This window comes from Gracilinanus agilis, chromosome 2, assembly GCF_016433145.1.
Source record: "Gracilinanus agilis isolate LMUSP501 chromosome 2, AgileGrace, whole genome shotgun sequence".
Lineage (NCBI taxonomy): Eukaryota > Metazoa > Chordata > Mammalia > Didelphimorphia > Didelphidae > Gracilinanus > Gracilinanus agilis.
In genome coordinates, this window is record NC_058131.1 from 287,543,169 (window position 1) to 287,559,139 (window position 15,971).

Genomic DNA, 15,971 nt, shown 5'->3' on the forward strand with positions numbered 1-15,971 from the left:
GAAAATGAGCTAGATGGAACAAAGGAGAGAGAAGGAGTTGGGCATTCTGGGATGGGCATTCTGATTGGGGGAGGGTCTTTATGGTTAATATGCCTAGGGAAGTAGATGGAGGTGGTATTTCCTTAGTGATCTAACTAGTAGGCTCAGCCCCAGCCCCTTGGAGTTAGAATCCTTGCACATTCTCATGCTGGCTCTGTGAGTGCAGACATGGCCCCCAAGGGGGACTGATGCCCAGTTCTTAGTGCCTGAGCAATGACATTTTGAACTAAATATCCCTTAGGCATTTCAACTTCAGCACATCCAAAACAAAGCTTATTTTATTTCTTCTTAACACACACACACATACACATACACACACACACTGCCCAATTTATCTCAGAGACATCCTTCCAATAAAGAAGGATCACAACTGAGGTATCATCCTCCACTCTGTATTCCCCTTCACTTCCCTCCCCCAGACATCTAATCATTTGTCAAGATTTGAGAATTCTACCTTTACATTTCTTCCATTCTCCCTCCTTCTAGACTTGGGCAGCCACTATTCTCATTCAGGACCTCATCACAACTTGCCTAAAAGGAGAAAGCAGAGGTATAGAAAAGAAGAGACAAAACTATCCTTGGTTGCTGATGGCATAATCATTTATTTAGAAAATCCTAGCAATGGAGGCAGCTAGGTGGCTCTGGGGATTGAGAGCCAGGCCTAGAGACAGAAGGTCCTGAGTTCAAATATAATCTGGGACACTTCCTAGCTGTGTGACCCTAGGCAAGTCATTTAACCCCAATTGCCTAGCTCTTATTGCACTTCTTCTTAGAACCAATACACAGAATTGATTCTAAGAAGGAAGGTAAGGGTTTTTTCAAAAGAAAGAAAATCCTAGTGATTTTGCTAATCCCTAATAAACAAAAATACTAATTGAGACAATTGCTTCAGCAAAATTGAAGGTTACAAAAAAAAAAAAACTCAAAAACCAATAGCATTTCTATACAATAGTAACAAAATCTAAGAGGGAAAATCCCATTCAAAATAACAACAAAATACATAAAGTATTTAATGATATGTATTCCAAAGTATATAAAATACTTACCTAGATTCAATTACACAGTACTCTTCAAAGAAATAAAGAGCAATTTAAATAGTTGAAGAAATACTTAGTGCTCATGGGTAGGTCATGCCAGCATAATAAAAATCATAATACGACTGAAATCAATTTACAGTTTCAATATTATACTAATCAAATTATTAAAAAGAACCTTTATAGAACTCATTAACATAAAAGCAAAATTCACTCAGAGAAATGAAAGATCTTGAATATCTTGGGAAATAATGAAAAAGATAGAGCAGAAGGAAGAATAGTTCTTCTAGATCTCAAACAATATTATAAAGCAGTAGCCATAAAAATCATCAAGTATTGTTTAAAAAATAAAGAGGGAGAGACTATTAGACTAGACAAGAAGGAATCAGAAATAATGGAACTCAGTAACTTCTTGATAAACAAAAAAAACATGTTACTTAAGAAAGACCTTCTTATTTGATTAAAATGGCTAGGAAAACTGAGATACAATCTACCAGAAATTAGGCTTAGACTAACATTTTAAGTCATATTCCACAATAAATCAAAAGTTCCTCTTTCCTCATCTCTTTCTCCTAGTTTCCTTGGTTTCTTCGAGGGTTTGGTGAAAATCCCACCTCCTACAAAACATCTTTCCCAGTTCTCCTTAATGCTAGTGCCTTCCTTATGAAATTATCTCCAATGTATCTTGTTTGTACATAGTTGTTTTCATATTATCTTCCCTAGGAGACTGTGAGGTACATGAGAGGTGAGACTAGTTTTGGTTTTTCTTTTTATCCCCAACATTTAGCACAATGCCTGGTATATAGTAGGAGTTTAATAAATTCTTACTGACTTGATTTGATATATATCATACCATAAATAGATAAATATTATGAGATCTCTCCCTCTTTTTCTTTTTCCTTTTTTAAAACCCTTACCTTACATCTTAGAATCAGTACTATGTATTGGTTCCAAGGCAGAAGAGTAGTAAAGGCTAGGTATGGGGGTTAAATGATTTGACCAGGATCACACAGGTAGGAGGTGTCTGAGGCCAGATTTGAGCCCAGAACCTCCCATCTGTAGATCTGGTTCTCAATCCACTGAGCCACCTAGCTGCTCCCTTTCCTTCTTTTTCTTAAGAAAAAAAAATTTTTTTTTAATTATATCCAATAGGTCTCTGGATGGGAAAGAGAAAGGATGCTGGGAGAAATTCTGAGTTTAAAAAAAAAAAAGACATCAATAATATGACTTTAACAACATACCATAATAAGATTAGAAGAGAAGCAAATCATATTCCTTTCACAGCTATCACTAGGAGATATATTCTTAGCCAAACAAGGGATAGAAGCAATTACAAAAGATTTTGGATTATGTGAATTTGAAAAGCTTCTGTACAAACAAAATTAATGCATCTAGGATAAGAAGGGAAGGACTTCAAAAAAAGGGGGAAATCCTTGTATTAAATTTCTCAGGTAAAAGTTGGCTATCACCATGACCAAAGCCATTTTCCAATAGATTAATGGTCAAAGAATGTGAACAAAGAATTTGCAAAAGGATTACAGACTATTAACATTCATATGAAAGTATGCACCAAATCAATAATAATAAGAGAAATAAAAACCAAAATAATGCTGAGGTTTTTACCTCATACTTTGCAAATTAGCAAAAATAACAAAAAATGACAACAGTCAATGTTAGAGGGGGAACGGTCACACAGGTGTATTGTTGGTGGAGTTGTGAATCAGTACAACCATCTCAGAAAGCAATTAGGAATTATGTAAATAAAGTAAATACAATGTCTATATATTTTAACCCAGAAATTCTTTCACTTGGTTCACACCTTAACTTGCCATTGATAAGAAAATCTAATATACACAAAAGTATTGATAGTTTTTTGTAGAAGTAAAGAGTTGAAAGCAAAGTAAATACTCATTGGTTAGGGCAGTGATGGGCAAACTACAGCCTGTGGGCTAGATGGGGGGTGGTGGAAATGTTCTGTCCCCCACCCCGACATTATTTCTAATCTGACGAATACAATGGGTAGGATACGATACAATGAAACTTCAAAAGAGTTGCCTTAGAAACAGCCTGACAGATGAGCATTTCCTTTCCTTTGGACCCCTTCTCAAAAAGTTTGCCCATCGCTGGGTTAGGGAAAGCCAAATAAATTGTGGTTCATGAATGTATTACTGGGTTGAAAGAAATATAGATTATGATAAATACAGAGAAGCCTGTAAAGTTTTATGGGCAGATTAAAGTAAGCAGAGCTAAGAAAAAAAATCTAGGCAGTAAATATAACAATGTAAATGGAGAGAACCACCACAAAACAAACTCAAGTGAATGTTGCAAAATTACCAAGAACAAACTTAACTCTCAAAAAGTAATATGAGAAGATTACTTGAAAAGATAAGTAATTCACTGGGTTGTACAAGATAAGTGAGTTAGACATCTAGTTAAAAGACAGTGAATCATTGGGTTATAGACCTACTAGGTTGTAGATTACAAAATTGGTTGTAGACCCACTAGGTTGTAGATTATAAAATTTGATGGATTGTGAGTTACTCCACCTCTGAGGCCCTTGAAATGTGAAAGGCGGAGGTTTTTGTTGGGGATGGGAGTGTCCTAAAAGGAAGAGAAAGTACCTATACCTATCTAGGTATTTAGCACTTCTTATGAGAAAGACATAGATTTTATCCCATTCAGAAGGAAAGGGAGAAAGAAGAGAGGGAGAGACAGAGACAGAATCAGAGAGAGGGGGGAGAGACAGACAGACAGACAGAGACAGAGACTGAGAGAGGGGGGAGAGAGACAGACAGACAGACAAAGACAGACATGAGCACTAGCAGTTAGCTAGGCTGGCCAGAGACAGTGACTTCCTGTAGTGCCAACCAATATATATCCCTTCTGATATCATCCAGTCTCTTCCCGGGACATCTCTGATGGGAAGACAGGAACACAGGAAGTGGAATCGGAGACCTGAACTCCCACATCACAGGAAGGGTGGTATCCTAAGGATGCTAAGAGACCCACCAAATGGCTACTCAACATGGCTGCATAGCACCTATTTCCAAACATGGTGGCTGACTAGCTGATTTCATTACTTTACTGCCCAAAAGACAAGTGGCTGCTTGGCTCACTACTAATCCTATTATTCCTAACACAGCTCTTAACAAAGACCCAACCCAGTTCCACAGCCTGGGGGGAGAAACTGTTTCCACTTTAACTTCTCTGGATCTCAGTTCCCTTCACTGTAAAATAAGTGAATTGTACATAACATCTGAGGCCTCTTCCAGCTCTAAATCAATGATCCCCTGAACATATCTATCTCCCTTGGTAATTGGATTGGGATGTGATAGCGGCCCCTGAGAAGCAGCCAGTCTAGGGGAGCAGGGAGCTCAAAGTCAGCACCTGGGGCGATGGTCACTGCTCCCTCAGGCTCTCTGCCCCCTGCGTCCCTTCAAGCTTCCCAAAGTGACCTGCGACTGGAGTGGGGAGCCACCTCTAGGTGAATGCTCCTGTCGGTTGGTTAGACATGACTTACCCACCCCCACCCTCACTCCCAACACACATCTTTTTACACAAGCTGATCTTCTAGCTCTCAGCACTGAGTGGGGGTAACCAGAGTAACCAACCCACAGACCACCCCAACTAGACAAATCCCCACGAACACACCCCACACAGTACAAAGGGAAGAAAATCTAAGGTAAGTACCTGACACCACCACTTCTGCCATATCTGTCCATCTCTCCTGCTTCCTCCAGACATTCACTAAGAGACAAGATGCAGCAGTTTAGGATCCCGGAAAGACTGCTTGCCTGATCTGGAGTGAGAGGACTTGAGCCTGCTACTTAATGCTAGGATGGTCTTGGGACTGAAGCTACTTTACCTTAGGGGGGAGGCGTGATATATGGGGGGGGGGCGGTGCAGGGAAGACGAATACCTCCAGGTGCCAGTGTGAGGGCTTTGCGGAATCCTTTTCAAGGCTGCTCATCCCCCTTTGGAGATCACCTGCCATCCACCTGTAGCTCCTCTCACCTGTAGCTCCAAGAAGCTGTGATGTGCTCAGTGGCCACACCCTGGTACAAAACCTTCTCAGTATACTGACTAAACCAGGTCAAGGGTAACTGGCAGTCCTGTAACCCCTCAGTGAGTCAGGACCCAGGCTACCCTAAGCACGTGAAAACTGTCCTTGGCAGAATGGGAGGATGAGAACAATTTGTTCCAATAACCATGGAGGCGGCTGGAGCAGGAACTGTGGAGTACTTAGAGCTTGGTCAGATATCAAAGATGCCAAGGTCATCCCCTGCTGCCTGGGCCATTGTCAGTCATCCTGATTTTCATCTTGCCTCTGGACTTGGATGACAGAGTGGAAGAAGGAGTGAGGCTGATGACTTTGTGCAGCTCTGCCTCATTCAAATCCAATTGAAGTGCAGGTCATATTATCCCCCCCTTATGTAATTGGTCCTCTTTGAAGTAAAGGACAAACAATAAACCTCTCCTGGCCTCAGTTTCCTTTTCTGTAAAATGAGAGGTAGGACCAGATACCCTCCCAAGTCCTTTCTGGCCCTCAACTCTGTGGCCTATGCCTTAAGAAATGTAGAGCTCCCATAGCAACAGACTTCCCCACTAATGGTCTATATCCCAGCTGCTCTCATATCCACCCAGTCCCCCTAAATGCCACCCCATTCCCCAGAAATGGAGAATCAGCTGCTGCCCTCCCACACTTCTCCAGCAGCCTACAGGAGCTGGACAGAGCATCTCCCCTGTGGAATGAAGCCTCTTATTCTTTAAACCACAGCCTTTTACTCTCTTCCCTCTCCTGGCAAATGGAAGCAGAGTGACCACAATGAGGGTGGGAGGGGATTGTCTCTCCATTCTGTGGACTAGTAAAACCCCACATTGGCCATCATGTCCAGTTCAGGGATTACATTTTAGGATGATAGACTGGAGCACATCCAAAAGAAGACAAATGGGGTGTTCAAGAGACTAGATACTACTTGATATAAGGATCAATTGGAGTCACTGGGGGTGTTGGTTTTTTCCCTTCATATTTGAAGAGGACCAAAATGGCAAAATGGCATCACTGGTGCTGTCTTTGGATTCATGCATAAATTAGATTTAAGCAAAGCAGAGTTGTACAAAGTCATCAGCCTCACTCTCTCTTCCAGTGTCATCAAAGTTCAGTGGCAAGACAGAAGTCAAGACAACTGGTCATGGTTCAGGCTGTAGTTTGATATCTTTGATGTCTGAACAAGCTCTAGGCACTACATAGTACGTGCTTCTTTCATGAAGGCTGGGACAAATTATTCTTAACTACCTATTTCACTAGGAGAAGTCTTTACATGCTTGGGATAGATACCTCACTAATTTGCCCTAACTTACTGATGAGTTTGATGCCCATCATCTACCCTCAACCTAGACACTTTACCAAAAGTGTGGCTGCTATGATTGCTACAGCTTTTTAGAGCCACAGGTGGAGCTGAATGGCAGATGAACACTAAAGGAGGAAAGCAACCCTGAAAAAGGATTGGCAAACCCTCACACCAGAGGTACTAGTCTTCCCAGAACGCCCCACTAGGGATGTATAGCATGGAGAAAAGAGGACTTGGAGACATGATCATTAGCTTCAAGAATTTGACAGTTGTTATAAAGATGAGAGGTTTAATTTATTCTGCTGGACCCCAGAAAGAATAACTGGGAACAATGGGTGGAAGTTGCAGGCAGGAAGAGTTAGGCTTCTTGCAAGGAAAGGGAAGGAGGGTGGCAGGAGTACAGGACAAAAGTCATCCACAGTTCTATCTCTTCAGTCTTGCTAAGCGAAATGTTCAGATAATCTGCATGACTTAGTGTTAGCTGCTGAGGTATGAGAGGAATTGCAAAGAACTTCCTTAGCCCAACTTAAATATTAAGAGAAATTGCCCCTGAGGTGGAAACAAAATTGTCAAAAAAATCAAACTTGAGCTGAGGGACTTTTGCTGTGCTAGCTGGAGGTTGCTGTGGGCTTGACTAACAGAAGAGATGTAGTAGTCTTAGAGTTCTAGGATAGCTCATAAAAGGGCTAGAAGCATTCCCCTTTGGTGAAGTGGTCCCCTTGAAACTGCATTTTAGTAGAGAAACAGCATATGGCAGTAATAGCTCAGCCAAGAAATTCAGAAGCAATGGAGAAAGAAGTCCAGCAGGTAAAAGTAGCTCCATGGGGAAGAAGCAGGTGGCAGCTTCAGAGGCAGAAGGTTTTCCAGCTGGAATGCAACCCTATGAATGTGAGTTTTCCAGGCTGTATTCCCTCTCCAACTGGCAGCATGAGAATAATTAGGAGAATGTATCCCTGAGTGTTTGGGGGGGGGGTGTCAATTTTTCCTTGTAATTTGTCTTGCTACTTTCTTTAATTAAATCTCTTTGTTTTGAGTTAATGTGCCCTCTGATTTGGTATGATCAAAAGAGGCATCTGATGGAAACTCATGAGCTCTAGTTTTGTATAGATGTTACCCAAAGAGTTCCCTGAATCTGGACAGTAGCTTTGATTGGCAGCAAGGTGGGAAACTGGGCTACACTAACAATTAAAGCTATCCAACAGTAGAATGAATTGCCTCAAAAGGTCAAGTCAAAAAGCATTTATTAGGCATTTACTAATGTCAGGCACCAATGCTAAGAGCTATGGAAAGAAATATAAGCAAAAAGCAACAACCTCTACCCTCAGAGAGATTACATTCTAGTGGGTAAAGGAGGATGCAGCAAAAGGAACTAAAAGGGGAAGCAGAAAGAGGAGATAAAATACCCATGAAGAGGCCAGATGGCAAAGTCCAGAAAGTCGGCAGCAGAGCCAGGTGAGGAGCTGAAGGATGACTAGGCTGGGCCTTTCCACAAAAAGGAGATCCTGGAAGGATTTCATCAATGAAAGGAGGGGGCTGCCAGGTAGAGGGAAGTCCCAAGGTGAAAAGGCTTGAGGAACTCAAGGTTATCCCAAGATGAGAAGGCAGTTTAGATATGGTGGTCAAGTAAGGAGTGATATGCAAAAGCAGGATAGGAAATGAAAGATGGCTAATAGTAGATGCTGTCACATGAGGTCTTTAAGCAGAATAAATATAACCTCTTGGTGATATTGCTGCGGGGAAGCCTGCTCAAGTAGGGGGTGGACCAGGCGCTTTGTGAATCTGTGAGAGTTCCTAGGTAAGAATGTAAATATATAAATCATGTTGAGAAACAAAAGAGGGAGTAAATGAGTGGCTCTTCCCTTTCCAGCCTTCTTGGCAAAAGCCTCTTTCATCCCCTCATTATCATTAAAGGACAGCCCATATAAGCCAGCTCTCTTATCTTTTACAGAGACTGGGAAAAGACAATTTCTTATCTAGTTCCCCCTATGCTGCCCTGGCCATGTCCTACAATTGTCACATTTTGTCCTGAGCCTGTAATAAGCCTAGATTTTTAAAATTTTCAACCCCTATTTTTCCCAGGCTAGGAACACTCTTTCTGCAAGGACCAAGGGGAAATTTCTAGCACTGCCGATACTGAGCAAATGAAAACCTTCAAAGGGACGGACGCAGGACTAGAATCTAGATCTCATGATTCTGAGAGGGACTCATCTCAGCTCTAAGTAGTAGTTTTGTAAATTCCACTTCTGAAGTTAACTTTCACAACCTCAGACAAATTACTTAACACCCTAAGCCACAGTTTCCTCATTTGTAAAATGAGAAAATCAAATTAGTTGGCTCCTGGAGTCTCTTTCAGCTCTACATCTATGATCTTCTTATGGTCATAATTTTAACATCCTCTATCTGGACCTTAGTTTCTTTATGTATAAAATATAGAGTATAGATTATTTGATTTCTAAAGTTTCTTTCAGCTCAGCTTCATTTTGTCGATGAATCTTATCTCCTTCCCATTTCTCCTAAAGCGATCCCACTTCTCAGGAAAGCATCCTAAGGGGCTTGAAAACACAGAATATAGAATGGTTTGAGCTAGAGGGAAGCCTAGTCCACCTAGGTCAACCCCTTCATTTTAAAGAGGAAAAAACTAAGGTCCAGAGAAGTTAAGTGTTTGCTTCGTTAGCTTGTGGAAAGAAGAGAAGTAGGAACAACTTGTCACATGGGGGGGGGCCGGGGTGAGGGGGTCACGAAACCCTGAGTAAATAGGGAAAGAACCTTCAAAGAGTCACTCTGTGAATCATTGGAAACTAAGCCTAAAATCTTCCCAAGGGCTCTGGAGTAATCTCCATTCTCCTGGAGATACACATCAAGCTTAAAAGGGTTAATTTGCAAAGTTCAGCTCTTTCCCACTTCCTTTTTCCGTTTCTCCCGCTGCCCTACGCTTGGAGTTTCAAACAAGAGCCGAGAGTTACAGCATGTTTTCTCTGAGTTTCTGGGCTCTGCTGACCTTGATCAACAGCTGTGCCTGGGTTGGTGAGTCCTGACGTGGCTAAGCTGTGGCAGAGACCAGGATAAGAGCTAAGTTCAGAAGGAGAAAAGGAAAGGAAGGATCGAGAAACGGGTTGGGGCCTGGGACTGACTTCTCTCTTGGGCTGGGTCTGCACAACTTACCTCTAAAATACAGTGAGGTATGGCCTTAGGAAACTGAGTACAGTGGCTCCCACCTCTGGACTCCTTAGGGATAGGTGCTAGAAGGTATCGCCAGGATGGAGGTAAGAGAGGAGTTTGGAAAGGGGGAGGGAGGGCGGGGTGAAGGTAAACTGTGCAGATGATGGCATTGGCTTTGTCTGGAGGCTCTGGTCCGGGCTTCTGGCTTCCAATCTCTGCACCAGCAGTTTGTGTTCTAACAGAAAGAACACTAACTCTGGAGTCAGAGACTTGGGTTTAAATACTACCTCTGTCACTGCCTATCTGACCTTTTAGAAGTCGCTTATCCTCCTGGGTCTCCGTATCCTCATGGGCAAAATGAAGGGGTTGATCTAGATGGCCTCTGAGGTTTCCTCTAGTTCTTGTTGTAAGATCCCATGACTGTGCACACACACACACACACACACACACACACACACACACACACACACACACTCTGAGATTGGCCCTATAAAACTCTGAAATTACAAGGATGGATAACACGAGAACTGCCAATGGTGTGTTGTGACAGGTGGAAGAGGTCATTAATCAATGCTATAAGGGATTGTAGAATTATAGAATTGGCAAGCTAGAGAGGCCATAGTACTTGGGATGACAGCGTTGAAAAGATCTTAGGAAGAAGAATACACACTATTAGAGCTGGAAAGGGGATTTGGGGATCATTGGACCTGATTCTCTCATTTGATAGGTGAAGAAACTAATGTCCTAAGGGGGGAAAGCATTTGTCCTATATCACAATAATTTTGTGACAGAGCTAGGACTAGAATCCAGGACCCCTGACTCAAAGCTGCAATCAAACCCAGGGAAAAGGTTTCCAGTGTTTTTTCCTCTCTGACTCATCAATAAGGGGAAACTAGGTGGTTCAGGAGATAGAGAACCAGCTTTGAAGTGGGAAGTCCTAGGTTCAAATTTGACCTCAGACACTTCTAGCTATGTGACTCTGGGCAAGTCACTTAATCCCCATTGCCTAGCCCTTACCACTCTTCTGCCTCATAATGGATATTTAGTATCTATTTTAAGACCAAAGGATAAGGTTGGAGTTTTTTTGTTTGTTTAAAATTTTTGAAAACAAAACAAAAACTTCCCTCCAGTCTGGGCAAGAGGTATTTTAGTTGAGGGAATGGCTTTCCTCCCCAGTCACTCCTGGTAGGCAGCTGCTGCTTTCTTCCCTGTTCCTTCCTCCTCTCTGCCTTGATTTTCTCCTGCCCTCTTGGATCTCGGTAGAGATCAGAGAAGACAACATGTTGGCATCTACTACTAGATGGTCCTGCTACATACATCCAGTTGAGTCACCTGCTCAGAAGGTTCCCCAGTGGGGAGTTTCTATGTGGTTTCTCTGCTCTTGAAGACTCCTCCTTTTTTCTTTTGAATTATTATGAAATAGAAAACAAAAAAAACCATAAATATTTTCATATGTAATGGCCTGAAAAAAGGATTATATGTAAGACCATAAATCTATGATATATAGATATGATTTCTTTCTAATGTTCAATAAATTTAACATGGTAATATCCACATTGCCCTGTTAGTCAGAATTCCCTTCTGAACTTCCTTCTACACTCTGGGGTTTAAAAGTTTTGTTGCCATTCCTTTATTTTTTTTCTCCTTTTTTTTTTTTGTATCACTATATTATACTTCCTGAACTCCCTTCCCCCCAAAAAAGTTCTTCCTTGTGACAAATAAGGATAGTGAAGAAAAAAAATTTTGCTTTGTATTGGACTTGTCTGAGAATGTATGTCATTCTACCTACGATGTTGTGATTGGTTGTTGTATTGATTAGAGTTCTGAGTCTTTCAAAGTTGTTTTTCTTCACAATGTTGTGGTCATTACATAAATTGTTCTTCTGCTTTTTATCCCTTGAATCAATTCATACAAGTCTTCCCAGATTTATCTGAATCTATCTCTTTAGTCATTTCTTACATGAATAATAGTCAGTTACGTTCACATGCCATGATTTATTCAATTTCGTTTGATAGGCACTTATTTTGTTTCTAGTACTTTGCTACAACAAAAACTGTTATTAACAAAAAAAATTTTTTTTGCACATATGGATCCTTTCTCTCTGTCCTTGATTTCTTTTTGAAGTATATGCCTATCACTTCTAGCATTCGGTCAAAAGGTATGCATAACTTAGTGACTTTTTGGGAATAGTGCCAAATTGTTTTCCAAAATGATTGAACCATTTCACAGCTCTACCAATAGAGCATTAGAGTGCCTGTCCTCCCACAGCCCCTCTAAAAATTGCCATTGCTAACCTGATGAGTGTGTTTGAATTTCTGTGACGTTTTAATTTGCATTTCTTTTGTCATTAGTGATTTGTAATTTTTATATTGTCCTTGATAGCTTAGATTTTTTTCCCTTAAGAAATGCCTATTCCTATCCTCCGATCATTTAAATATTGAGGAATGACTTTTGTCCTTATAAATTTCATTAGTTTTCTTATATCTTGAATCTCAAACCATTATCAGAAAAATGTGCTGCTAAGTCCTGCTATCACTCCCATCTCTGTTTCCCACCTTATTCTAATTGCATTGTTTGTTTGTGCAAAATCATTCCAATTGTATGCAATCAAAATTGTTCATTTTATCTTCTATAATAATTTTTACCCCTCGTTTGGTCAAGAGCTCTTCTCCTATACACAGTTATGAAAGCTAGAGGTTTCTTTTCATTAGTAATTTGTTTCTGATATGACCTTTTTATATCTAGGAAATCTATTCATCTAAAGTTTATTGTGGCATATGGTGTGAGATATTGACCTAAGCCTGATTTCTCAACTTTTTTTTTAAGCAATTTATCTAATAGTGTTTGCTTATCACATTAGTTGGTATCCTTGGATTTCTCACACTATCCTACTGTGTTGATTGTTTTTGGGTCTAGTTACCTAATCTGTTCCTTTAATCAATATTTCTATATTTTAGCTAGTACAAAATTATTTTGCTAATTATTGTTTTATACTGTTTGGCATCTAGTACTAGTAGGCCCCCTTCTTTCTCAATTTTTTTATTTCCCTTGAGATTCTTGATCTTTTGTTCTTCTCCAATGAATTTTGTTAAAATTTTGTCTTGTATAAAGTACTCTTTTGGTAATTTGGCTGGTATCCCAATGAATAAACAATTCAGATAGTGCCATTATTACTTTAAAAACCTTATCTTCCATCTAAGAATCAACACTAAGTATCAATTTTAAGGCAGAAAGGTGGGTAAGGAGTAGGCAATTAGGGCTAAGAGACTTGGCCAGGGTCAAATAGCCTGAGTATTATTATTTTTAGGCAGCTAGATGGTTCAGTGGAAAGAGCATTAGATCTGGAGTCTTGAAGACCTAAATTCAAATCCATCCTCAGTCACTTACTAGCTTTGTGATTCTGAGCAAGTCACCTGTAAATCGTGAATCAGACTTTCTTTGACTAGCATCAGCAACTTTTAAATTGATCAACCAAAACTGAAAACACCCCTACTTAACACTTTGTTAGCCAACAGGTAAGAGGATTCACAAGTCACTTACTTAAAGAGTTCACAGCCTCAGAAACTCAAACCAATAAGGAATTTGTCCTTTTGATAAGAGTTTATACCTTCAGAGGATGAGAGGTGTGAATCCCATAGACACTGTCCTCCTGGACAGTGCTGGGCAATTTGGAAGCTGTGATTGGCCCCTGTGAAGAGGGGAAGGGACAAAAAGAACTATAAAAGTCCTGATCTTCTTTGACAAGAGAGTCTTCTGCAAGTAGTCTTCTGGAGATAGTCTTCTAGTAGTCAGCCTCCACTCCTGACCTGCCTCTTTTAGGTAACTTGGAACTTGGACTGCTTCCTGGGTGAGTGAGTGGCTGGCCTTCCTTTCCTGGTGTCTGGAGAGAGATTAGTTTCAGGGACGCCTTCACTTCTTGGAGGAGGCCGTGTGGGTGGAACTCCAGGTCCTTGGGTCAAGGATTAGCAAACCCTACTGGGCTGAGCCCAGCACTGGAGCAATATTTAGTGTGATAAGCTAGACATCTTCTCTACCCTCTTTTTGTATTTCTCTACTTTCACTCTTTCCACCCTTTTGAAAATAAAAACTATTAAAAGTCATTTTGACTTGAGCTATAATATTTTAAATCAGTGACTACCATATTATTTTAGAATTCTCACATATTTTAGTCAAGCCCTTAATTTAATTTCTTATACACATAACCTCTGTTTGCTTTAATCCACTGGAGAAAGAAATGGCAAACCATTCCAGTATCTTTGCCAAGAAAGCCCCACAGACAGTATGGTCCATGAGGTCATAAGGAGTTCGGAACATGAAAAACAACACACCATCATTTTTATTATATTTTTACAGCCCAACCAAAGCAATCAATTCCTCTTCAACTATAAATCTTCCTTTATATATCAAACAGTTTTTTGGTTTTATATACATAAAATTTCTCAGTGTCTTGGTAAGTGGACTTCAAGGTAGTTAATGTGTTCTATAGTTATTTTGAACCGATAGGAGGATGTCTATCCCAACCATGAAGATTTCCCCCCAGGCAGAATTGGAAGATGAGAAATTTGCTCCAATAGCCATGAAAGTGACTAAAGTAGTGTGAAGCACTTATAGCTTGGTCAGACATCGAAGGTACCAAAGTAATCACTGTATCCCAGGACAGCATCACTCCTGACTTTTGTCTTGCCACTGAGCTTCAATGACTCTGAAAGAGAGAGTGAGGCTCACAACTTTGAGCAACTCTGCTTCACTTAAATCCTGTTCATGCACATGTCAGAATATCATTCTTTGATATCATTGATCCTCTTTGAGACTGAAGGATAAACAATAAGTTATTTTGAATGGAATCTCTCTCTCTCTCTCTCTCTCTCTCTCTCTCTATATATATATATATATATATACTTACATACACTCTCTTGGATTTTATTGATTATATATGGAAATTCTTATTATTTTTGTGAGGTTATAGTATACAATACTACCTAAAGTTATTTTTTTTAATTAATTTTTAATGACTTTCAAGGGTTCTTTAAGCAAACCATCAGATTTTCTACAAGGTGACAATTTTATTTCTTCTTTGCTTTTGCTTATTTCTTCAAAAATTTTTTGCCTTATTGTTATAGCAAATATTTCTAGAACTATATCAAATAATAGGCGTGACAATAGGCATTTTCACTTTACCCCTTATCTTACTGAAAATATTTGTATTTTTTTCTATTACAAATTATGCTATCTTTTGGTTTTAGATAGATACTAATTACCATATTAAGTATACATAGTATTTTTTAGGGTTTTTAACATAAAAAATGTTGTGTTTTATAAAAAGGAATTCTTTAATTTTTTTAATTTAATGGGGGACCTGGAGGTCCTCTTACATAGAGATGTGTAGGGATTAACCAGCCCACAGTGACAGGAAGTAACAACTAGGGAGCTCCCTGCTGAACCAGTGTCAGTTGTAGGCCATCAGTTGATGACAGGAGAGTCGGTTGCTGACAGTTAAGGCTGGCAGTTTTGGGGAAGTTGGCTGCTGGGCATGAGTTGGTCATTGGGGGTTGGTTGCTGATAGTGTGGGTTGGCATTTAGTTGCTGGAATATAAAGGTGGGCCTGAGCTTACTGAGAGGGCTTTTGGCTTTATTCTTTAAAGGGCTTTTTGCCTCAGGGATCTCTAGAGGGCAGGAGGTCTGTCTTATAGGCAAGGATCTGCTATCAGTTGGCTGATACCAGTTGGGCTGCTATAAAAAACTGATTGAAGGGGTGAGTGAGTGGTGGCTATCCTTTATTTTAGGGAGTTAGGTAGTTAGTGAATAATTTATAGAGTAGATTATATTAGACCTGGGTTGTGCCAAGCAGAAGAAACTGTCCTCAGAAGACAGTTAGAGGTAGTATTAAGAATTTTAGGTAGTATTAGGAATTTTAGGTATATTTATAGGGTGTAAGATTAATAATCTCTCTTTCTTCTTTTCTATCTTTCTATCTGTACTTCTTTCTTAAATTAAACAGTCTTTTTTTAACAAGCTATTCTTTTATTTTGTCAAAATCCCTATTTTAGCCCTTATAGATTTGTCAAAAGCCTTTTCTGTACATATATATTATATGTGTATGTGAATATGATATGATTTTTATTTTTATTACTATTTTATCTACCATATACCTATTACATATTATATCTATATATTATATCCATATATAATATGTTATATATTTTCCTGATATTGAAACCATAACCCAGCATTCTTGCTACACATGGTCATATATAATATATATCTCATATATACCATATAATCTTTAAAATTTTTAAAAATATTTTGTTTTTTACAATTATCTGTAAAGACATTTTTTAAACCCTTACCTTCCATCTTAAAATCAATAGTGTGTATTGGTTCTAAGACA

General features: G+C 39.6%; 1 protein-coding gene across 1 annotated transcript in view; it reads left to right on the forward strand.

Moving 5' to 3' along the window:
- The first annotated feature begins 7,245 nt into the window (after nt 1-7,245).
- Nucleotides 7,246-15,971, forward strand: part of LOC123233641 — a 33,114-nt gene continuing 24,388 nt past the window's right edge. The window contains exon 1 of the mRNA XM_044659703.1: nt 7,246-7,312. Coding sequence (XP_044515638.1) covers nt 7,246-7,312 — 67 coding nt within the window. The remainder of the gene's footprint in view (nt 7,313-15,971) is intronic.